The 26453-nt window shown below is 37.4% G+C and overlaps 1 protein-coding gene across 1 annotated transcript in view; it reads left to right on the forward strand.

The window, feature by feature from the left end:
* Positions 1–26453, forward strand: part of LOC104140628 (cadherin-6) — a 106806-nt gene that overhangs the window by 67787 nt on the left and 12566 nt on the right. Inside the window, exons 3-8 of the mRNA XM_068931509.1 lie at positions 9860–10154; positions 12786–12905; positions 15530–15697; positions 17229–17416; positions 18884–19137; positions 24965–25101. Coding sequence (XP_068787610.1) covers positions 9860–10154; positions 12786–12905; positions 15530–15697; positions 17229–17416; positions 18884–19137; positions 24965–25101 — 1162 coding nt within the window. The remainder of the gene's footprint in view (positions 1–9859; positions 10155–12785; positions 12906–15529; positions 15698–17228; positions 17417–18883; positions 19138–24964; positions 25102–26453) is intronic.

Here is a 26453-nt window from a genome sequence, read left to right on the forward strand (position 1 = left end):
TTTGTCCTTTGCCCACTACACTCTGAAGCGGTTGTCTTAATAAAATATTTGAGATGTATTTTGATATTCCAAGTATCGGATCCTTGAATCCTCTACAGCATTTTTTTAATTTCAGTTTTACTGAGTTTTTCAGCCTGAATCTGCCTGATTCCATGCAGCCAAGGGTGATATGGTTTCCCTAAACAAAGCAGCTTGCAGATATGAACCATCTGCATAAAATCACAGACCATTATCTATTATTATACTAATTCCACATCTGAATGATTTAGAGTTTAAAGTATTTCTCGATTTGTCACATAACCACTTACAGACAAAAATAAAAAGCAAATATGACATAAATAAGACATAATGTATTTTACAATAGCTCCAAACAAACTAACCTTCCAAAATGCAGAATTCTCATATAACCTCAGTAGTTCCTCAGTGCTCTATTTCTTTAGTTTATTACAGATTTAATATTTGCATGTCTAATTTCACCTTTTTTTTTAAATGTATCTTATTCTTTATTGCTGGTCGGAATATTTTGCAAGAGGAAAAGGATGATCTTAGGTATGGAAGTAATAGAAAGGAAAAAAGGCAAGGTTCATAAAATATAAATTATTTTAAAAAATCCACTACACATTGATGATAGCAAGCAAAGGAGAAAGAAATGAGTCTTTTTGTCAGTCATGGGATGATAGGAATAAGCTAGTTCCGTATGGCAATGGAAATGGCAAATGCATCCACTCATTTCTATCAGAAACAGGAAAATGTTAATATCTCTGTTCAAAGACCCCAAACGGAATCCTATGTGCATGCATACAGAAGGAAGGTCAATTGAAATGGAGCAATTACAGAGAAGGATTAACTAGGAATATCAGCCCTTCATAGCTCGGCTTTCCTTCACTTGCTCTATTTGGAATCCGCTTGTCTTGAAAATGAAAGACTAGGATTGTAAACAGGATTTCATCCAAGGACTTAAAAGTGCCTATTTTACAAAAGAAGACTGGATATAGGCAGAGAGCCTAGCAAAAAGAAAATGACGAGAGCATACATAATTATTATCTAAAAGGGTTGGGTAAGGAAGAGTGAATACGTGCAAGAGGAGGTAGTCCTTAAAGCAGAAGAACAATGCTGATGCGAGAACAAACAAGTCTAAAGTTGCAAAGAACAAATTTAATCTGGGAAACAAGTCTTTTTCTAATAATCAGAACAATGATTTCTCTCAGAATAGTGTACCTGTTGTACCTTTTTCTTCAATAAGCATGGTGGAAGTTAAATCTGCATTCACAAACTCAGATGCTCAGGAATTCCTTCCAGGTATTTTGCTCCCAGGAGGACAATTTTTAGACTAAACAGGGTCATTGCCTTTCTGTGATCATACTATGTGGTTCTATGATTTTTTTTTCCCATAGACACCTGTTGCATGTGGCAATCTCACTGCTATAGTCACACTCAGCCATATTCAGGTTTACTTACTATAGTAAAATAATTCAAGTATTCTGTAAAACTAACATCTGTCAAGTCAAGAAAGTGATGAACAATCAAGATTGATGATTACTTAGGACAACAAATCTTGGGTAGGTAAAGAGATGTAGAAAAGTGGGTACCTATTTTAAGCACCTGTCATAGCAGTTTACCAAAAGACCTTGTGTGGAAGCATTATTTCCGACAGACATACATCTGGAATCATCATGTTTTCTGATAAGCTTGTGTCTGTTTGTATTTCTCTTTCAGTTTGTTAATATTTATTCTATTTTATAGAAGATGACAGTGCTTGAACTTGCTTCAAAATTCTGCTCCCCCAGCTCTTTTGAGTCTATTAAGTACAAATCTTCATATAAATTTCAAATTGTTTTACATAGGAGTGGAAAGGAATCACGTCGTGTGGTTTCTCTAAATGCTATTTTCTCCTAAGAAAATTTGGAATCACTGTATCATCTTTGTCCCATTCTCTTCCAAATTCTTTCGTAGCATCCATTCTTCTATTTTTACCAGAAATCTAGGGCTAAATTTTTGAAATAGTTGTTCCCTAAGGGTAAGTACCCAAATCTTGAAATAGCCTTCTAGATATCTGATCTTAACCAGATAACCAGCCTCAGTGCTCTGACCTCTATCTCTGTCCATCAGCCTTCTCTGATGGAATTCAATTAAATTTTATAGAGGAATGGAAGTGTCAAATCTATTAATTTCATACAGAATTTGGAAAAAAAGCAACTGTGCAAGGCAAAGAAAACTGCATTGTGCCTTGACTGTTTGGTCAGCAGAGTGCTCAGTCCACCACCAACCACAACCCATTCTGTCTCTTCTCTAGCCAACATTTAGGGGACATGAGAAGGAGCTTAGCATTTTTCAGTCAAGAGGTTTTGAGGTTACAGGCAGGAGCTGAAAGTATAAAATATTGTGCAGTGGGCTAACTTATATAGGAAGAGTAAGAGGTTTTGTCTTGGGGATGAGTCAGAAAGAGATGTTATGTAGACCATGAAAGGAAATGGAGGTTAGTACAATGGATATCACAGGAACATGGTGCACACATCCATAGGAAATAAAGCATCATCATATCGATTGATAATGGATCTTCCTATGGACCTTCTGGAGTATCTTTTTGGAAGAAAGGATCTTTTATGTCTTGAAATGAATTATTTGTATAAGTATTTGCCCTGATGATACATAACATAGTGCATGTGTATGTTTATGACATGCATGCGTATGTTTATGACATGCATGCGTAGTGTTTTGGGGGGTATGTTTTTGCACAATAAGAAGCAAGTAAGTAAGTCTATATTTAAACTTCAGCAAAATATACATAAGTGCTTATTATCTATAAACCAAAAATGCCTTTTTCCTTTTGACCCCGGATTTCAAAGTGGAGTTAAAACTTTGGTGCTGATGATTTAATGATATTAATGGTGCTGATTATGATATTAATTGAAGAGGCTGGTTGATGCTATTAGGATACAGAGTGCTGGGAGAGACAGAGAAGAATGCAAGGTGGTTATGATTCTGAAACAGAAACTGTATGCAATATTATAGTGTTTGCAGTCTCATTTTGAGCTTTAGTTTTTCTGAATGCTGTAGCCCTGTACAGCGTAACCTCAAGCAATACATGTGGTTGAATTAGTACATTACTAGACAGGTCTCTGTTGTTTGGATCTATTCAATTTCCAATGAAATCATGTGCTATGAATAGTGCCAAGAGTAAGCCAATGATTCTGTTTGTTAGCTACCTACTAACTCCTACTTACTATTTCAGTAGTTGATCTTTATTTCATTACTGTGTTAGGAGATAAAAACGCAACCACAGCAGCCCCAGAATAGCAAGTTCCTCTTACAAATACAAGCAAACAATAAGACACAGCGGGCAGCTTATTTCTGGATAATTATAGGTTGATGGTTCAGTGTATACAACCCAAGGTCAATTGACTTTGATCTTTCCAGAGGTTCAGTAACTGCTCTGAAATTCAATGAGCAGGGAGTTATGTTCTCAATAGGAAACAGAGCTTGGTCTGTAGGATGGATGGATGGGAAACCATCTCACCCACAGAATTCCCAGGCATGGCAACTAGCAGAGTGACATTAGCAAGCACTAAACTGCAATTTCCAGCTGTCTTCCATAACTTAAAGCCACTTTATAAATGAGATCAACTATGCTGTTTAAATCGGTGTTGTAGAATGAGGTAGAGGAGGGATGTTATACCATTGTAGAGAATATCCATAGCCTGCAATTTCAACTTTCCCCTGCTCCCTCGGGGTGGGGGCCTGGCCCAGCCCCCTGGAAGCCCCCATAGATACTGACACTCCCCCGCCCCGGCTCCCTGAGCCACAGTGTCCTGCCAGATGCTTGACTGCTGGGCTGATTATTAAAGGGAAAATTGACCCCTTACTGGCTTTCTTTCATTTTTCAGAAGAGCAGCCAATTAGCCCCTCTCCTCTCTTTTTGTTGCTTTGGGAGACAGGAGAGTTAAGGAGGGTAGAGAAGTAATTTTTGCAAGAAGATCAGAGAGGACAGAACAGCAAGTCCTGGCAAGTTGTGCTGAGTTAGGCTTTTCCTTTGGAGGAAAAGGCTGGTTGACTCTCTTTGCTGCCTGTCTCCTTTTTGCTCCCCACTTTGCAGCATTGGATCAGAAAAGGGGATGAAGAAGGTGTAGCGCTGTCACTCCCTCTGCTACCCAAGGCCTAGAAGAGAAAGTACTGCTAGAAATGCAGAAGGAGCAGAGGCAGAGCTAGAAGGAAGACCAGAGTGGGAGCAATGGGACTATAATAAACAGATTAAAGATGGAAAAAAATAGGGCCTCATAGAGACACAGAATTATTTATAATTTTAAGGTGAAGTGGGGAGGTTCCTATCCTGAGAGCTCCTGCAGCTAAGACTGAAATACTTTATATGTTTCAGAGAGTTAGCAATACTAATTTCAAACACACAGACACACACACATCCCCCCCACCCAACACACACACTGAGGTAGGGGCAGGGACTGGTTAAATAACCAGAAAGACTTGAAAACAAAATACTGCTTCATTTTTAAGTATTGCTGACATTTTAGAGTGCAGCTTTAGAATATCAAAGACAGACAATACTGAATTTTACAACTTAATGCTAATTTGAACTGATGTTTTCATGCTATTTCAGTTTATAGTCTCATTACAAAAAAGCATGAGACTCCCTTAAACTCTTCCCACATACTTTGCTGAAGTAACTTCTGTTCTAAATTTCTATTCGTTCAACATGTGTCCAATCTAATTTTTTTAACTCCAGTAAAATTTTCCTGGAGTTTTGTTTCAAGTTAAGAAATACTGTCTGTTCAAGATGAATACCAATGCTGTAAATATAGTCATTCAGAAAAAATGCTTACAGCACAAATACTTTGACCAAAATTTTCACTTATGTTTTCCTTTCTGGCATTCGTAACATATATCATTGCCACTACTCTTTAGGCCTTAGAATAATATTGCCAGTAATATTTTGCAGTAAGACCATATTTCAGATTGTGGCTAGTTTGAAAAAATTCTAAAACAGTTATAAATTCGATAAGAAGCAGAAAGTCAAATACAGATACTTCATGCTATAGTCGTGCAAGCACATTTAAAAATCCCTGTTTCTTACTGGAGCAATGAAGCCTTTACTAAGGAACCTGTCCTCAGATACCAAATATTAGAATATTTTGAGCTGGGACATTCTGGGGCAAGAAGAGTGAGAAAGACAGGATAGTTTCTTCTAACTGTGAATCATTAGAGGTAAACCAGATGGTTAACTTAACAGTGGTATTAAAGTAAAATGAGTAAAAGTATGCCTAGGGCGTAGTAAAACCTTTAATGTGTCGTTCCTCCTCAGCCTTAGCCAGTGATTAATGGATGATTTCACAAAGTATCCAGATTAAATTCTGAGTGAATTAATTTATCGTAATATTAATACAATGCAATTGTTGAGGCGTTTGCTTTTTATTACAGCAATATAGACTTACTTCTACACAATTTTGCTTACCTTTTGGGTATTACTCAATTCAGTCACCCTCTGAAATGAATGCCATTGAGTAACACAGAGTTCCTGAGGAAATAAAAAATCTTGCTGTCAGTGGAGCCCTAAAAACCTTTGGTGAAAAAGTATTGCCTTAAGAAATGATAATGATGTGATACAGCCTACCTGAGATGAGCACTGTATGCCAAGACTTTTTATTCTAGCCCATGACTATCTGCCATGGCCCATTTATGTGGCCTACAGCAGACTTTCTTGCAGAGGATAAGGGACACTCTTTTGCAACATGGGTTACCACTTGAGGAGCCAAATAGCATGTGAACTCATTTTCCATCCTAAGGGCACCGTAGAAAGCATCCTTACTGAACCCACTTCAGCTCCTCAGGGCAGCCCCACAGAAGTCTGGAACAGGCCTCAGTGCTGCTGCATGCATGGCTTGCTGGCAGAGTGGAAACATACCCTTGCCATTGCAACATCAGGTCATCGTGTCTGGGCCTCAATAGCAGGTTCAGAAAAGATGGCTGTTCAAGTGGAATGATAGGAGCACATATTGGAACAAAAGATCCTATTACTAATTGATTCCCACTTACAATGGAAATTTTGGAGGAGGTTAATATAATTAGAATGAAATTATCTCTGGTAAAACATGCACATAATCTACTTTCTGGGAGTGCAAACAATCCTCAGGTCCCCTTAACTCCTCTAGGAGCTGAAGGTGTTCAGTAACAGCTTTTAAATAGGTGAAAGTGGAGGAAGAAAAGAAAAGATAGCCAGTATCTTACAGTTTGGCTGAGAGTGAAGGAGAATAAAATATCCAAACTCTTGTAACGAAGTCAGAGGCATATGTAACTCTGCCTCTAAAGGAGCTGATCTTCAGTTACTGCTTTTTGTCTTAACTTCAATGAAATCTGCACACAGAGTGGAGCTATAATATCTTGCATGGACATGGGGATCAGCCCTGTAACAAGCATGCTGCAGTATATTCAATATGCAAATCTCATCAGAACAAACTTTGTTTTCAAGTGAGGTGTCTGGGCATTGAAAAATAACTTCAGCTTAAAAGGAAGGGGGGTTGTTATTACTACTCATTTTATCTTCATAACCTGGAGTAAGTACTTCATTAAGTTTTATATACAAAACTGCCAAAGGTATTTGTAAGTGCATCTCTCATTTTTTAAGTGCCTCCTTCTTTTGGCCTAAACTTTCATCTTTTTTTTTTTTTCCTTTAAACATTATTCTTATTTTTTATATGGTTAGAATAGCAATTTCCCTCTTCATATAGGTCACACAGACAATATATTCCTTCCAGGATAACCTGGCCCTTAACAAAAAATAAAACATTGTTTTTGCACGGATAAACCTTCTCTACCAAACAAACCATCAAGGATAGATAACCTAATCTAAAATAATAAATCATTTTTTCAGATATTTTCCTCACAGATGAATGTTACAAATTTATCATCTATAAGAACTCTAGAGAGTTGGTTGCTTTTTCTAACATACAAAACCAGCATTTTGCCTGAAAAGTAGGGAACAAAATCAAAGCTATTTTGGCTCAGTTGATGTTGATGTTATGATTTTGGCATATCCCACAAAACCGTAATGTTTGGCAGTTAGAGAACTATCCTAGTTTACTGAAATCAAGCAGATTGTAACCACAGCTTTTTACAATCTTTGTGAATCAGGTTGAGCATGGTGACACGTTGTAATGTCGGTTGTCCGTTTGAAGAGCTGGCACTCACCCAGTCTTAGCTCTGTTATAATATGCTATTGCATGGTGGACTCCTCCCACCTCTCAGTTTTATAGTAAATAACCCACTTACTACCCTGCCAACTGGGCATTTAGTTTGTTCCTTCATATCTTAGGAAAGCTGTAAAACTGACGGTATTAAAATTGAAAAGGATCTTGTTTATTTTTTAAAGTTGGTGCTTTTGCTAAAGGGCTGGACATTGAACCTTTGACAAAGATGAGGTCAACATTAATGAGTCATTACATTGAGATAGGTGTTGTCCCGATACACAAAGTCATACTCCATCTTATACAACAGGATTAGTTGTGGGGGAGGAGAGGAAATTTCATAAACTAATGACTTGAAAACTCAGACCTAAGTTTGCTATCTCTTTGTCTTAAGCTTGTCTAGGCTATGTAAAGAATACTGTGGAGTACAATTCCCAGTAGTGCCAACACCTTTTGTAGCTTGACCTTTTTTACTACCTTGTTGGATGAAAGAAGGCCTAATTAAAATGATGATGAAAATGAGTTTGGGAGTTCAGCCTGTAATAAGTTTCATGATAACATTATTCTATTCACTATTAGTGACAGGCTGCTACAGATGGCTGCTGTTTTCCTAGTAATATGGTGCGGAGAATGTTAAAGAAGTTATCAAGGCAAAGAAACATTAAATTTCAAATGTGAAACAGAATCAGAAAAAAATACATATTTTTAAAAACAGCATTCTTTTCAAGTCTATAGCTGCCTTTTCCTTTGCAAATCGCCTTTGAGAAAATTAGACTCAAAGATCCTATTGAATTATTTCCCTCAGCAGACTTCCAGTCCGACTTCTGAACAAGCAGGTCTAACAGATATTCTTCAGAGGCTTAGCTTATATTCAGCAAATCATATAATTCCTCTAGGTCCTGTGGCTGAGCGGACTGGCCGATTGAGCAGGACTCAGGAGAGCTGAATGCTATTCCAGGCTCCTGCACTAGCCTTCTGGGAGGTGCTAGTCTCTATGCTTTGTTATCTGTAAAACAGAGCAAATTGACCATTCTTGTAAAGGGTTTTGAAATCTGGTGATGAAAAACGTTGCATATAAACTGGTTGTTGGTATTCATACTATCAAGAGAAAGGGTACTGTGCAAAATTACATTAAATTGTCCCTGAAGGAGAAAATGAAGAAATAGTGCCTCAGCATGTCTGCTAACGATTAACTGTACTACAGTTCTGATATTTTGTATTGCTGGACACTTTTGTTTTGTGTAGAGACAAAGAGTCTTGCCCTTAAAGATAAACTCGTTGCCTAGAGAATGCTTTCTGTAGGGAGCACAGGCAGGAGCACATGTGGCAGGGCAGTATGCTGCCAAGTGGGTTGTCAGCAGGCTGCCAGCATAGCACTGATCTGGGCAGAAGGTTGGAGGAGGTCCAAACGTTGTGCTTATGGTCCTGCCAGAGGCTGCCCTTCCAGAATAGTAAAGGCATAGCCATGCTTTGTAAAGTCTACGGGAAGACAATAATATTCCTTATTCTTCCAACTTAAAAATCTGTCTCTTCTACAGGGCATCCTATGCAGGAACACTAAGTACTCTACTGCAACAGTCAGCTAGGCTTTGCTTTCCTACTTTTGTATACAGACAGACAAAGTAAAGAGCTGGTCCAGAATGTCCAGCTCTCCTGACTCATAAACATACGTCTTTTATATGAATCAAGCATTTGTGGAAATCTCCAACCTAATAGGTTTTTTTCCCCATGAATTTCATCACCTATACCCTGACTTTAAAAGTCATTTTCATGTTTCATATTTTCTTTATTTTGTCTAATGTAACAATAGAATAAAATGTAGTTGATTAGCCTTAACTTTAAGATCAACGTGCATAGATAGACCCTTAACAAAGGAACAGCCATCAGAGTAGGATTTAATGAGAGTTGTACCTGCTGCGTGTGGCATGCAGCATTTCAACAGAGATGTAGAATTCCCCTGGGAAAAAAGATGATGGTTTGGGCAGCTCATGCTTTGTATGCTAACTATCATCCTTCTTTTCTTTCCCCTGCCCCCATCATGTTCCAGTTTGGTCCATTTCCCTTTGGAAAAGGCAACTGAACTCTTTATTGCCAATCCTGGAATGGTCTATTACGGCTGCCTACCTCAGCTCTTAGTTTGCCACATCTGTGAATGCATGTATTTTGCTGTTATTTCTGTATGTATTTCATTTCTTACTGTTAAGCATTGTGCAGTATGCTACATCATGTCCAGCGGGAGTAACAGCAGAGCAACCTGAATTTAAACTCAAGAAGTAACTAGCCTGGCCCCTTTCTCATTCTGAATGCAGTCCTTTTCCAGCTGTAGGATTTCAGTATCCTATATATTCCTAGAATTCCACCTAAGTCACTAGCATTTAGATCCAACTGATGTATGCCTAGCCTGGGAAGCTGATCTGCAGCTTTAGTTCGTGGTTTTCCCCAGACAATTTCTTATAATGTTGCAAACCATTTCAGCTCTGACATCAAGGCACAGCTCTACCAATTCACTGTTCCTTCTGTGGTATCATCTAATTTCCAAAAGCAGCGTGCAGCCTTTTGCCTCAGTATTAATAACAGTAAGACATGTATCATGGTAACAGATAAAGTAGCTAGAATTGTGTCCCAATTATTTGTTTTCCCTTTTTTTTTTATTCTCATTTCACCACCAGCTGCATTCAGATCAGGATAAAGGAGATGGATCACTTAAGTACATCCTTTCCGGAGATGGAGCAGGAGACCTCTTCATTATCAATGAAAACACTGGTGACATCCAGGCCACAAAGAGACTGGACAGGGAAGAAAAGCCTGTATACATACTTCGTGCCCAGGCTATAAACAGAAGGACTGGAAGACCAGTGGAACCAGAATCTGAATTCATCATTAAGATCCATGACATCAATGACAATGAGCCAATGTTTACAAAGGACATTTACAATGCCAGCATTCCCGAAATGTCAGATGTTGGTAGGTGCTAACTAATAGTTCATTTCAATGTCTGGTCTGGATTCTTTCTGCAGGGTTATTTAAGGACCCAGAGTTTATAGGCACTGAATACAGACACCTGCTGTTCGAATTTTGAGTAACAGCACTTCAGCCACTTAAAAAATCTAAATCCAGGAGGACAGTGACAATGGTTTGCTGAAATCAGAGGTGTCAGCTGGGTGACACCCACTCCCTGTGTTGTCTTACAACAAATGCAAGTTAATACAATCTAACGTAGTTCACAGTGAAAGAGTTGAGCTAAGCCACATTACGTGACACTTGTAAAGAGCTTAACGTGCCCTGGTATCATGATTTAGCATCAGTGTAATAATATGTTAAGTCATAGTCACCTAACTGTTTCCACACCCCCAAATCTATTGAGCAACACTTGTTTAGTTCAGGATGGTAAAAAAAAGTGGAAGAAGGCAAGTGTAGAAGGAGGTATACACCCTTCAAGAGAGACAGCTATCACACAAATCAACCCATCACCAATTCGGAGATATGCTATTAAATTCCTTTGACCTTTGTTGCTCTTTTTTTTTTTTTTAAAGCAAAAAATAAGCCCCAAAATCTATTGATGTCAGTTAAAAACTTCCCTTTGATTTAAAATGTATCAACCTATATGAATTGATCAGCAAAACAAAAGAAAATAATGTCCTTCAGATATGATTTTAAGATTGAATCTTTTTCAGAGAAACTGACGAATTTTGATTCTTTATCTCTGGTTCTTAGGGGGTCATTTTGATTTCTTTGTCAGAGAGAGATGGATGCTTGAACCGCAAGAAGCACGTTTCTAATCTGAAATAATATCCAGGGAGAGAACCATTAATTAATCACAATCAAGAAAGAGATTAAAATAAAGCTCAAGTAATATGAAAATAAAGACTGTGGGGCATACTCTCTCCTCTCATTCATGGACTTGTCACATGGATGGAACCTCATCTGGTGAAGATAGAACTTAATATTCCTAATATTTGCTGTTTAATATGTGAAGTGAATACTTTGTTCACAAATCCATTTTAAATCCCAAAGCCTGAGTTCATTTTTCGTGTTTTTTAACACTTTGCCTGGGATTCAACATTATTTCTTTTCCTAGAAAGGCACATTAAAAATTCAGATTTACATTCCTGTGTCAAATACCTCAGGGCTAAACTTGTTCAGATGGTAAATTTTAGTTTAAACTTTTACAAGAATGAGTAAATTTGCAAAATTTTATTCTTGATATAGATTCAAATTTTGAATCCTTTCAGTATCTGGGGCGAGGGGTTTTCTCAGTTCTTCATAGGAAATATAATAAAGAATCTCTATATCTAATCAATAGCTGTGTACTTTAACGGACTCAGAAGAAGCAAACTATCATTTTGTTACTGCATCTATGTCCTTTAGGAGCAGAGAAACTTAAATAGAATAAGAGTTTATCTAAATTGTTGTGACAGATTTGAATTGAACCTGAACTATGCTTATTTTGTCTAAAAATATCCTTTTAAAAAGCACACACTTTTCTTGTATGTATTCCATACTGTCACACTGCCCTGATCCTTAGTAGTGTTCAAAGTAGATCTACAAGAATATCACAAATAGACATTCCTGATACATTTTAAGAGACATTTTACAGGCCTATGATGTCCAGTTATTTGTAATAAACATCCAACCTGTGATGTTTGTGAGATTATCCTAGCTATAATTTAGAGACTGCCTTTTATACACAGTTATATTATCAGAACAGACAGGAGACCTTGGTGCCTATTTATAAATATTTTTAAATACAAGGAAGATCGATCACCCTGTTTTCAAGTTTAGATGTTGCTCTGAAACCTTGTGCAGTTTCTTTCACTAGGGAAGAAGAGCATTTTTAGCGGCATTCTCACCCCTGGGTTAGGGTGCTCATGCCCTCAGGTACCCCACCTGCTCATAGCAAAGGGATGAACCTTTTATATGGAGCCTCCATCCTGTTCCCTGATCATACAACTGTAATGGTTCACCAGCTACTGGTTGCATGCCCTTGGAAAAGTATTCCCCTCACACAAAAATAAATAAGTGAATGCAAACACAGCCTATAACTGGGTTGCATTTCCAAAGGAATCAGCTGCAGAAGTATACCGAGTCCCTGGTCTGTCTGCCTCCAGGGGAGGGGAGGAAAGACAGAGTGCACAGAAAGGGTTATTTTATTCCAGTTCATCGTTCCCAAAGAAAACACTAGGTTTACATCCATAGAATCTCATATCCCAAATAACCAACTCAGATGTTCCCCTTGATGGAAAAGATGATTTTCACTCAACTGCTCTCTAGAGCTTAGGCATAAAGAGATGTGAATTTTAAGAAGACTAGGATTGCCTTTCTAGTGCTCTCAATTCTTGTACTTCTATGGCAGTATTCTCCATATATTTCAATCAAACTCTTTCTATACAAGCTTCAAACAAACAAGCAGTAATAGGAACATTAGTTATGATATTTAAATTGCTTTAATGCTGCAAAAATAAAGACCTATCCATGCCCAGATTCAGATCATTAAAGAAAGTCCAACTGGCTAGATAGTACAAACAACTACATCAAAAACTATGTTGTTAATGGGAAAAAAAAAGGATTTTTATTTTCTTTAATTTATCATTGCAGGCACCTTTGTTGTACAAGTCACTGCAACTGATGCTGATGATCCTACTTATGGGAACAGTGCTAAAGTTGTCTACAGCATTCTCCAGGGACAACCGTATTTCTCTGTCGAATCTGAGACAGGTCAGGAGACCTTATCTGTCATTCTCTGACAATGTCTGTAATTTAAAATGACATGCTAAGCCAAGCTAGGCCATATTAGACAAAAACTTCAAAGAGATTACATCTTACTCAGTGCAAGATCTGACAAACTTAATAGAGCGATACATCTGTAAACATGACACCTACGTTATTTTAATCTTACCAGCAAAGTCTAATAAATGAAATTAGAACTAGATGTGAACCAGTTTTCAATCATTTTCAACAAAGAGTGGGTACAGAGACTGCTGTAGATGCTTAAATTAAACCAAATAGGCTGGCTCTTAGAAGAAGTGGAGAAACAGGTGGGTGTGAAAGAAAATGCTTCATCCTCATGGATCTTCATAATGGCTAAATTAAGACTGAGGGTTTCTTCATTTTTTTTCTCCTTCTGCTGCTTTAAAACTTGTTTAAAGTAATTATAATTTCTGTACATCTGCAACATATCACTTTAAAGCTAATTTTATGAAAGAAATCCTAATTAAGAATAATGATATAAGAGGTAAAATTGGCTGTTGCTCTACATTAGAACTTCACAAATAGAATCCCAAAACTCAGAGTTCTGTTTCTGGAAGATGTTTAAGTTATATACAGTGACTAGAATTTCTTGTGGGCTGAATAAGACAGCTTTGGAACCTATGCATGTAAAACATATGAATTCTTGTTGACTGAAAGAAACTGCTCTATCATTGGACAATCTCATTGCACATATAGTCTTCAGTATCTTTCTAAAATTTGTAACGAATTTCTCCTAGAAGAAACAAATGACCTTGAGAAACTATTTAAATGGAAATATCCATTATAATTGGTTGCTGGAAGTGAGTGAAATTTGTTCTCTTCAGTGTCCTTACAGAAAAAAAATGCAATATCTCAGAAAAATAATCAGGTTTTAGCAGTGCATCCTAATCAAATCTGAAAGATTCAGGCAAGGAAAAGGAGGGAGACAGTAGGTGTCTCAGAGAGGAACCTCTGAGTTGAAAAAAGGTGCATGCTCTGAAAAGAGGGAGAGCCAAGATGAAAGGGAGCTTTTTGGAGAAAGGAAGAGCAGACTCCGTGATTCAGAATAAAATCCTATTCTTTTTGAAGCTGTAAGTCTCCAAAAATGAAATATGAAGAGAAATGCCTCAATGATGGTCTGAAGCGAGGCTACAAAAGGTGCTTTTTTTGTCCAAAGGTACACCTAAGCTTATCTTACAATGCTTACAGGAAAGATTAACCTGTTTTGGAAATCTTTACAAAGTTTTTATTTCTTTATTTTCATCAACATGTGTCAAGTTGGGAGGTGAACTGTCAACCAAAACAAACACTATGTGAAACTCAGAGAAAGTATCTTTTGCTGGAAAGACACCCTTGCTCCCCAAAGCCTAGTGTTTGCACAAACAATAGTCTGAGCATTTACTAAGTTAAACTCTCAGAACGTCATGCAAGACAAAATCTGCTTTTTGAGGTGATGCGCAAAGACCCCAAAGCATAGGCAGTACAAGGCTTTCTTCAGTCTTGAGATGCTTTAAAAAACAGCCAAAACAGCTTTTGGATCCTAACCACATTAGTTTTGAATCAAAAGGGCCTGACACTCTCTGAACTGAGAGGAAGCCATGGGTTAACCTTCTTTTCAAGCATAAAGGTATTAGGATACTACAGGAAAACACATTTTTGCACTGATGCCCTCATTCTGAGCCGGGCAATATGTTATATGTTCTTCTGTTCAGAGATATAGGAAGGATAAGGTAGCCGAGAGTTCAGCAGTAACGGTCCTTTAGCAAGAAGGTTGTATGGCGAAGGAGGGGAAGCGAGGTAAACCACAGCCTTGATCTTATTGTCATGGAAATCAATGACAAAACTGCTAGAGAGAAATAAGTCTGTGTTGAAGTTGCTCTGAATTTTGCCATGGATTTCAGTGTTAGGATTTTTCCCCTTTTGCCTACCAAACAGTCAGTTTTGAGCCTTAAGAGACCAAGTAAGAACTCAAATACTTTGCTTCGCTGTAAATCTAAATGATTGAATTTTAATAGGTATTGGGATTATAACTGATACTTGTGCCTTTGACAAAGGAAGTACTTAGCAAATTTGTTTCAATCAATGTATAAATAGAAATATATATACTTGGGTATGCTTGGATGCTCACAATTTTCCTAATTAATTTCTCTTCTTTTGTTTAATGTTGCTGTGTTGCCTCTTTAATGATGTCTGTTGAAGTTTGCTTTTTTTTTTTCTTTTGGCCATGCTTATCAAAATACAAATATTGACAGAACAGGGGAGAAGAGATGGAGCACATTAGAATGAACAATAAGACTTTTTCCAATTCAGTGAGGGACTTCAGCATGGAACGGAAAGGGGGTAAATAGTTATGTAAAGTAACACTGCTCACAAATAGAAAATCTTTCTGGGAATGCCACTAATATTGTGTCTATCACACAGGCAGCAGCCTGAGATATGATATGACAAGTCTGTAATATAATGTGTCATCTCATAGCAGTAAATGTTTGTACTGGGCAAAGTTTATTCATTACACAGAGACTGTTTTGTTCTTTAGGCTCTGGGTTTTTTTTAATATGAATTTTCATCAAAGTCAATACATTACTAGTGAATTTCTCCTTTTTAATTTTCAGGCATTATTAAAACTGCTTTGCTAAATATGGACCGTGAAAACAGGGAACAATACCAAGTGGTCATCCAAGCTAAGGACATGGGAGGCCAGATGGGCGGATTATCAGGAACCACCACCGTGAACATCACACTGACTGATGTAAACGACAATCCACCGCGCTTCCCCCAGAGTATGCAATATTTAGGTTTTATGTCTTTACAGTATAACGGACAGAAATTGGTATACTTTTTTCACCTAAGTTACTGTTTCTGCTCTCATTAACTTACAGGGTATCAGACTTCCTTTGAGAAAGAAAAAGAAAACTTACAAGCAAGTACGCAGTAGCATCATGCTAAGGTTACTTGCAGTGTTGGGAAGCATATCGTTAATATTTTTGTTTCAGTTGCAGTAGATAATCTGAGAGGTGAATTAATGTACAGAAACAATTCCTATTTTTTCTACTCATGAAATAGCGTTGATTGATACAATTATATTTCTAGGTTAATATTATTTCTACCAGACCTTGCAGCTGACTGTGTTTTTAAGATGGATGTTCCAATCTAACTTATCTAGATTTTTAAGTACATTTATTTAAGTATGTAAAATGGTCCCAAAAGCAGTTCTATCAAAATGAATATTCACCCAAGAACCATTTGCTTCAATGGATTTTCCTATATTCATTGCACACAGAAACAAAGACACATATATAAATATGCACATATATATAAATATACCAGGTGTTTCCAGCTGCTTTTCTTCCCTTGCCTCAGGTCAGTTGGCAGGTGTCTGTGCAAAATTTGAAGGAACCAGTTGAGTCACATCTCCTACAAACACAGGCATTTCTATTAATTTATGGCCATAAGTGACTCAAAAAGCTTTCATTCTCTTCTCTTCCTTCCTTTTTTTTTTTTTTTTTTTTGCTTTGTCTATCAGTAGCGTGTGTGTGTGTGAGTGAGTGTGTGTGTTGTGTCGGCATGCGTGTGTCACTGTGTATAAAGTCCAGAGCAGCTGTTCAAGAAAATAATTGCAGACACTATCAGACAAATCAGCAAGCTTTGGCAGTGAAATCACTAGGAAGTTATTGGAAGTAACCTGTCATTTAAGTTCAAAGTCTGCTCTTAGCTGTGGGCCAACTGTCCCCATTTACGTTAGAACAACTTAAGAGGAAATATAGCACTCTGCCTCCAATGAGTTAAATATACATCTCTGGCCATGAGTATCTTCAATACAAAAGCCAAAGATACAGCTTCATAATGCCAATATTCCCCAAATAGTTTTGTCTCAGAGGAGATTTCAGTATAGCACGTTAGTAATAGGCGTTTGGCCTGCATTTGCTTTTAGTGTTACTATGTTGTATTGGCCTCTGGCAGGTCTAAATATTTTAATTGTCTTTTGACTCCAAGAAGTTTTTCATGTTCCATTTTCATATGGCCAAAAAAGGTCTTGGTAGTGTCTAGAAAGGGATGCATATTTCTAAACATACATGTAGGGCAGAAAAACAAAATGCCCGTCCTTCATACTAGCAAAAGGGTAGAAGAAAAAGTTACTTTTTTCCATATGAAAGTAAGGCAGAAGCTGAAGGTTTTTGCCAGAGGAAGGCCTGAAGACACAGCAGCTCGCTACCTCATCTGCGAATGCCTAACACAGATGGTGCGCTAAGAGGTGCTATTCAAAATATCACAGTCCTGATTGACAAAAGTTTCCTTCTCTGTCTGCTGTAGGCACATATCAATTCAGAGCACCTGAGTCTACTTCACCTGACTTACCAATTGGCAGAATAAAAGCTAATGATGCTGATGTGGATGAAAATGCAGAGATTGAATACAGCATTACTGAGGGGGATGGATATGACATGTTTGGAATCATCACAGACAAGGACACACAGGAAGGAATTATAACCGTCAAAAAGGTACACATCTTAACACGCTTAATCCTAGCCTCTGAAATACTAGTCAGAACTTTATCTAACGCATATTTCTTTTTTCTTCTTTTTAGTGGAGCATGTGTTGTTTATTGATTTGAATGCTATTTATTGGGAATCGCTACAAGATTCCCTATACAAACTTTCTTTTATACAACCAGTTAGGAATCTTGCTCTTACACCCTCCATTACTAAACTAATGCACGTGCTTTGAGGAATCTAAGAGAGTAAATAATTTATGGGGTGGGAGAGGCCTGAGAGAAAATTCTGCAGTTTGAACATATTCACAGGGTAACTCGAAGAAGCACACTCTAACTGTGATTTTGTCACTGTTGTGGTTACAGGATTTGCTCACTTATTAGAAAGGTGCTGTGTTAAGACCACAGAAATAATCAGTATCGCATTGCCTACTTTGCACTATTAGAAGGTGTGGAATTGTATAGGCTATAGCGAATTAAAGTACATGGATAAATTTCTTCTGACTCATGTTTTGTGCAAATGTAATTAATAAAATCCATCAGTGTGCTTTTACTTCAGAAAAAAATCACAGCGCCTTGCTGGATCACAATGGACATCATCTACTAGGTTGCACATTGGCTGTCAGAAAAGGTTTGAGAAATACTGTTTACAGTGGGCTATCAGGCAAGCTTGATAAGGTTACAGATATCATCCTCCATCAGTTCAAGTTCAGTCATCACTAAACAGACATTGTGTAGATTTTCAGAACATGCACTTTGCTTCTTGATATCAGTACGACACCTGTCATTACTTGTTTTTTAAGAGATGCCTTCCAGGAACTGATTATGATATCCATCTAATTCTGTTTGCATTTCTGTCTGTGGCTGACAGAAGGCATGGTTTCTGAGGAATTTTGTACAATATAATGGAAAAATGGGGTGACTCCTCTCTCCCCAAGTTTCTCTAAGTAGGTACTGTAAGAAATAGTCCCTACATGCTTCTCCTTCATACTTTTAACAGTGTGATATAATCCTATCCTATCATAATATCATGTTTTTCTTGATGGCTGGTCACAGATCTCCTCTGACACCAGATGACATGCTGTTTCATTTCAGTAATGGAATGCCAATATTTTAACAAGCAGCTCCTGTAAAATCTTTCCCCCTTTAGTGTGTGATGCTTAAGGCCAAGGAACAGACAAAAAAATAGCTAAATGCCAAAATTAACAGAATAAAAAGCATGAAGAGTGGAGACTATTTGAGAAGGAATGATTAGTCTAGGAGTTTAGAAGTTCCAGGCATAGAATTCCCTGCAAATGTGCATTTTCTGGAGCTTATTGCTAGTGGCATACAGCCTCTTTCTGCTGGCAATTTAATTCCAGTTCAGGCTCCTGTTACAGCACAGGCCTGTCCATGGTATCCCCCCATTTATTTGGCACATCTGGCTGCAAGCCAAAGACCCCACAGACCTCTCAAACTCTTTTCTTTCTCTTCCAAGGCATTGGATTTTGAAAATAAAAATCTGTATATTCTCAAAGTGGAAGCTACCAATACTCACGTGGACCCTCGATTCCTCTACCTGGGGCCATTCAAGGACTCAGCTACAGTCAGAATTCAGGTGGAGGATGTAGATGAACCCCCAGTGTTCAGCAGACCAGCATATATAATTGAAGTGAAAGAAGATGTTCCAATAAACAGCATAATAGGAACAGTAACAGCTCAGGATCCAGACGCTGCCAAGAACCCTGTCAAGTAAGCATTAACTACTTCACCTCATGCTTACATTTTTTACTCCTTAATTGTATTTAATTCATGTCAGCATACAAAAAAAAAAATTAATGAAATTGTTCAGGTATGCTTAAATGCAGAGTATTGTAGATGGCAAATGATGTCTCACACTAGAGCATATACATGTATGTGTGATTGTGTGTGCATGCCCCTCACACCATTGAAATACACCCTAGCTTCTTCAGTAACTGAAGTCTGTGGTTATTTCTCAATGACACTACCTACATGGGAAGATTTACTGCAAAAAAGAGCACTAAAAGATGTTAGTGTTCCCCGTCCGCTTCTAACGCTTTCCAGTGCAGTGCATCCTCTTGGCTGTGTGACAGGAGAGTGATTCAGCAGCCCTTTCTTCTCCCATCCTTCTAACCCTGGTTAACTAAGGTCACATTTACCTTCTCTAAACTACAAGTAGAAATGCCTTAAAAGCAGCTCATATGCACATAGACTCTGATCTCACTTCTATCAGTGTAAGGTTAGTAAGATAAGAATCAGGATCATAGACTTCATAAATTACACTTGCCATGAATCAATAAACTATGCTTAGAGGAAGTGGAGAGACTTTTAAGGTCAGAGTAGCTAAACCTAGGCTCTCCTTTCCTGTACATTGTTTAATAGGTACATTGTCGGTTTATAAAACAGAAGTCTCACTTAGAAAGCTCAGTACATCTGAAAACATACTTGAGTACTTAAATCATGTTGGATAGAGTAGGAAAGAACTTTTAAATAGCTGTGCCCTTTAATTACAGTTCATTGCTACTGAGAAGCCAGTTAAAGGAGGAAATGAAAAATACAGCAATATGAAATTCAGGTCAATTTTCAGCATGTCTCTGGGTTGGACATCTTGGAAATGCAATAGTAGCCTTCAGATCAAAATAGAACAATGCAAGTTTAATAAAGTCCACTCCATTGATACTTTGCACTTCTGCAAACAACCGTCTTTCATCAAGATATCTCACAATGCTTATGAAACCTCAGCATGTTTTAAGCTCTCAGCACACCTTGCAAGATGGATGAATATTATCATCTCAATTTCCTAGATGATGAAATTAAATCTAAAAACCTTTTGTGGCAGAAACTCTTTTTGTTCTTGTTTTGCACAGGAATTCTAGTTCAACACTAAATCCCTCCAATTTTAATTAAGGTTTAGTTTTATTTATATCATGACATGCAACAATTATATGACCTTCTGGATTAGCAGAGCATAGTAATGTGAATGGCCACATCGTTTTTTGCTGATCTTGGAGAAGCCCAGGGACAGAATAAACACCTTCTACAGCATGTGTTCTTGGGCACGTTAGCATGAAAATGAAAGCTGGGTTGAGGTGGAAACCTGGCCCCTTCCAGTCCTCATATGAACCTCCTTTTCATATGTAATCGCACTGGAGAATGAGGGAAGTGATCGGTTTGTTTCTTTGTGGCGAGAACTACAACTGTTACAAGCGCCAGCTCCTAATTGTAAGTAAGTGCTTTATATTGGATAGGGATTGTCAAGTGCTGTTGAATGCTGTGCATTGTTGAGTGTTGCCTACTGGCTCTTTTCCTGAATATGCGTGCTAGAAGTTTTTCAGTTTTGCCAGTCTTTCACAGAGTAATTCTTTAATACTGTATAGGTACTTTGCATATTAGAATAAGGAGATATTAGATAATTATTGAGCAAAATATAATAGAGGTGTCAAAATTCATGCAGAGCAGCAGAAACTTGTCTTGTACGCTACCAGCATGTAACAATCAAGGTGAAAGGAGAAGAAAAAGAAAAATGAGGAAGAGGTTAAAGTAATAGAAATAAATGGAGCAAGAGGAAACAGGAAAATCAGAAGAGGGGAAGGAAATCAACAGAGAGCAGTAGTCTGTGAGATGTAAGCTTGCAATAAGATGTGATTTTATGGTGTTAATATCTTGGGTATCTCCTAGACTTTAGGGGCACAGGTTGAATCTGCATCTTTTTGACAGGGTGATTTTTTTTCCATCATGCAATGGAGAAGCTAAATCCGATTTTCACTCTGAGCTTCGGGAAAGATGCAATTAGACTGTATATATAAGACTTGTCACTTGCTTGTCAATTTTCCTTGACATTTTAAAATAAAATCTTTAGACACTTGATGTTACAATGAAAGCCTTCCATTTTCTCCTCTACTTGAGTGAAGATTTCTCTTTTTAAACAATCTGAGCCGTAACTCTGTTAGATGAAAGATCCTTTGATCTTCCATTAAAGGAAACCTTCACAATATCGTTATGAAAATGCATTATGAAAAATTCACACACACATCTCTTCCTGACCCACAAATCTTCCTGACTCGCGGTTGCATTAGACGGCAAGCTGCTGAGTATAGGAAGACAATGAAGCAATAGCAGAATATGAAATGGATACCTGCCTTGGTTGTTAGAGTGCATCATTCACCATCTGTGCATTGGTGGAGCCCCATTTCATCAGCTCAGCTCTTATAAATAACCTTGTCTGCGACACGACATCAGGAAAGTACAAAAATATACCAATAGATGTTTGTCTATATTTAAATAGTTATCCATAGATAGGAACATCAATAAACTCCTGATTAATACTCCACTGTCCAGTTATGCTATAAAAAAGAAGTTTTGCATTCTACTTGTGCTTAATCTAAACAGGAATGATATTATGATCCACTGCATACTGGGAAAAAATGCTGCAACTGGCACTGCTGTATTGTACAACAGATCTTTTTAAATTGCTAGTTGAGTTTTTTTGCTATAGTAACTTCTCAGAGGCATAATGAAGTTCATCAGTCACTGAAACTGCCTCCCTGCTGTGATTTGATTTACTAAAGTATCCCAGACGAAAACGATCTGCAAACAAATGTAAGGCTTAATTTTGTTTGTGTGTTTTACTGACAACATATTTGCATGTGTTGGAACCTGTCTTTCTCCCTCCTCCTTCTTCTCACTATATACAAGGAGAGAAAGGAATCTACATATATACCTTTTAACTTCCTAGCTTGTCAAGTCATCAAGGTTTGAAAGGGGTGAAGTCCTGAAATTTGACAAATAAGTACTAGTATTTTCATTAAATAAATGTAAAAATGCGTTTGATCTTGTCTGCTTAATTCTTAGTAGGTTACGAACCATTAAGTCAGAATCGCCACCAATTCAATGTAATTAACAAACCTTGATCAAAAGAGATGGGATTATATAAATTGAGAAACAAAAGTGACAGTCCTACTTATTAAAATCATCCTTCTAGGCTAGGGTTAATGGTATAATTAGAATATACTTTAACAGCATTGACCTTGTATGTATTTTCTCTCAAATATGAAGAAATAAAATTAACATTTCATTAAGAAGCTGTTCTCTGTTATTGCTTTTTTGAGCTTACAAATGACTTGAATATACACAGGATTTTAAAAAGACTTATATTTTAAATTCTGAATATCTTGGTGAGAAAAACCTCCATGTTACAGCTGTGATAAGCTTAGAAAGAGTCCATAAAGAATTTTTTTCATTTCTCCTAGATACTGTATCACAGACATAACTGAATTTAGGAAATTTTATAAAGTAATTATAGTGATTAGAATGTACAGGCATTAAAATGTGCTAAGACAGCAAAATGTTTCAAGTTCATTCATAATATGAAGCATAAGTGAGAGCATAATTGAAGATTAGAAAAATGGACTACTCATGCCTAAAGCTAGACACTTGCTTAAATATCTTGCTGAATAAGAGCCTAAAACATACTATGATAGTTGTCTAGAATAGCTAATCTATGGGAAATCCTGATATTTCATTTCAAATAGGAACGAAAAATCTAGATTTACTGCCAAATGGAAACACTAAAGTATTTCAGGAAAAAGATATGGAAATGAGATGCAGAATATCTGAAAAATAACTTAATTCACAAAATACCAACATAATATCATATGAATGAAATGCCTGAATGAATGAAAGTTAAAATGAAATGTTTACCATATCAAATACTTAGCTTGTCAAAAAGTAAGCGATTCAGACCAGTTTGTATAAACCTGTTTCCATCAAACATTTCAGCTAAGTCAATGAATTCACACGTAATACTGAGATTTGGATAAAATTATATACTCTGTTGGAGCTGTCCCATCAGTCAGCACTGCATATTACACACCTTTTCACATATTGTCTTTTCAAGCTGTCAGGAATGTCATAATATTGCATAAAGGAACTAGGTTAGCGACACCAGGTCGGTTGACTCCTTATAGCTGAAATTTTGGAACTGTTGGTCCAGTGAGAGTAAAAAGTAAAGACTAAATCAACTACTGAAGAAGTAGCAAGGGACAGCTATGCAAGTCCTCCCAAACACTTTAGCTGTGTGAGTACCTTTGAATCTAATTTGGCTGCATCTGTGGAATTCAATGTTGAGAAAGAAAAGTAATTCAGTAATTAGTACTCGCTACAATTTTTTTTAGAGAGGTAGGGTACACCAAATTCTCATTTTAGAATAAGGTCAGGCTAAATTACTGTGGATATTATATCCCATTTGTTTACTTGCAAAGAACAAAAAAGCATTCATTTACAAGATAATTAGCAGGTTAGCCTTTTAATTTAAACTTTTCTCAGAATCACATGTATGAATTGAACTGTTCTATTCTATTCTTCCATACAAGGATCTTCCTCTGAAGTTAAGAGACACTGCACAGGAACTGTGCAGAATATCTGTGCAGAATTATGAACATGTCACAGAGCTGCTCCTACAGCAGAGCAGGAAATGGAAACTTCTTTCTTTAGCCTTTGCATTCCTCCGTTCTACAGTGATACTCTCTTTGTCATTCTCCAGGCATAGTTTTAATCCGACTGCATACTGGCTCAGCTGTACCTTTATCCTTGCCCAGATGCAAGGGACAGCAGCAGCTGCTTTCCCTCCATTCCTGTGGCCTGCAAGGAGACCAAGGGAGCACATTGGCCTTCCTAAGGCTCTGGGCTGTACATCAGTGCACGTTTGGGTTGAAATAAGAACAGAATAATGCAGTTGTATACTTGCTTTCACAATATCAGAGACATACTTCGGTCAAAACCTCCCTAATTTATGCAATAATTTTCTTTTCATAACAGGTGGAATCAAGTCGGAGCATGTGGATCAGGACAGTAGCACACTCTCCCATAAACTGGAGTTTTCTACAAGTTCAGCAGGAAAGAAAGGGAAAGATCAGATTAAAAATCTGAATCCATATTTAGACTCTGAGCTCCTCCAGAGCTTGTTAGCATTCAGTTTCACATCTAGGTTACCATCAGGCAGGGCTGAGCAAGTTAGTTTTAATGAATTACAGTAAACCTTTATGTGATATGTACCACAGTAATGAATCTGTTTCTTGCTGACTTGCTTTTTGGGGGCAGTCTATTTAAACGCTGGGAAGTGAAAGGAACAAATGCACCCCAGCTGTCAAATTTTCTGTCGGAAGTGATTTGGAACAGTTGATATATCAAACCATAAAAAGAAGGTTTTATAATGGGAAAGCCAACTCAGCCTTAAAATAAACTTCATATCTTTCAGGACACAGACTTCACATTTCTCACTAAAAACAAAGCTTTGATGAGTCTCAGAGGTATGAAAAATCCACAGTAATTCATTTATGCTGGGACAATGCCCCACCTTCTAAATCAAACCTCCAACGTGTCATTATCTAGCAGCTCAGAACAAGTTCTTTGTACGAATATATAAAGATGCTGAAGCCTGCAGTGAAAACAAAAGGCAACCCCATTTACTTGTTGTTTGATGTCTAGTCTTAGAAAATGTTTTAAGGACATAGAAATTAAAAGGAGAGCATTCTTCTAACAACTTTATCTGTATTTGCAGGTATTCTGTAGATCGACACACTGATATGGACAGAGTATTCAACATCAATTCAGGAAATGGTTCGATATTTACTTCAAAACCCCTTGACCGGGAAACATTGCTATGGCACAACATTACAGTAATAGCAGCAGAGATCAGTAAGTCAAACTTAGATACCACTGCTGTCCCTGATGTAATGAATTTAGCCTACTAGATGAGTGTGTGGAAAGCATGGCTGGGCAGATGTCAGGTTAAATGGATAGGCCTACTCAGTAGTAATGAAGCAGCAGAAACTCTAGAAGAGACGGTCTGCAGTTTGCTGTTTCTTAGGGATAGTTTATGAAGAGATAATTTAGCTGAGCAGGAGGGAAAGGTAACACTTGTGTTTTCTAGTTAGTAATAGCCATTTTTAAATGTGAATAGAAATGCTGAATTCTGCAAAGGGGTATACAGCGTGGTTTAAAATCAAACTGCATTCCATAGTCAAATTTGTTTTGATCTAACCTGAATATAGCACAGGCTTGATGTTTTCAAGTAGGCCTAAAGAAGCTGAATTGATCTAGGTGCCCAGTTCTTAATCAGCTTCAACTGGGTTTCCATTTCTAACTTCTTTACTCTCCTTTGAAATTCTAATCCATAGTAACAAACTATCCTGTTGTTTACTTTAGGACTGCTCAAAAGTCATCTCATGATAATACTAGTCACGCTGATGCTAGCAGCTAAAACATAGGGGATCTAGATGAGAACGTGTTATGCTAGGTAGCCTTAATAAACAATCCTCTTTATAGTAATAGATTAACTACAAGCATGTGGCACACTCCAATATGAAGTGTGTCACATGAAGATAGACTTTATACTAGGCAAGGTATTCTAAACTAAACCTTTTGTGTCTGACACAGCTTCTATCTTAATTACAATTCCTCTTTAGTTGAATCCTTCCAGGTTGCAACAAGCTACTTCTCAAGCTGTGCTTCACTGAAGCTACAGTGATTTTGGCTTAACTGGGGTAGATGCCTTCCAAAGCCAACTTCCTTGGCTGAATTGGAGCTACTGTTGAAACAATCCTTGGTCTGATCCAGGCTGCAAAGCTAATTTTTAGTCTCAAGTGACTAGATTGAAAAACACCACCACTCACCACTCCTAGCTAAAACTAGTGACTTCAAGCAAGGCTAGCTTAAGTCCCATTCGATTAAGTTTCAGCTGATCATTAATCACTCTCAGTGACATACCATCACATCAAACTCCAGGTATATTTCTCTGAAATAACCTAAAACAAATATCCAGTCAAGCTACAGCCAGGACACACATTCAGAAAGGTAGTTGTTCCTTTTGATATAAAAAGTAATAAAATGGTACAGTCATAAATAGAACTACTTTTCATTGATAACTATTGTTGATTTCATTTTACAGTTAAAAAAATGGAAATACATAATTTTGCCTTGAATTATCTAAAATGGACACTATTTGTAGATAGTTCCATTGCTGAATGCTCTTGAGACACTTTCGGGCT

Source organism: Struthio camelus, chromosome 2, assembly GCF_040807025.1.
Source record: "Struthio camelus isolate bStrCam1 chromosome 2, bStrCam1.hap1, whole genome shotgun sequence".
In the NCBI taxonomy this organism is placed as follows: Eukaryota; Metazoa; Chordata; class Aves; order Struthioniformes; family Struthionidae; genus Struthio; species Struthio camelus.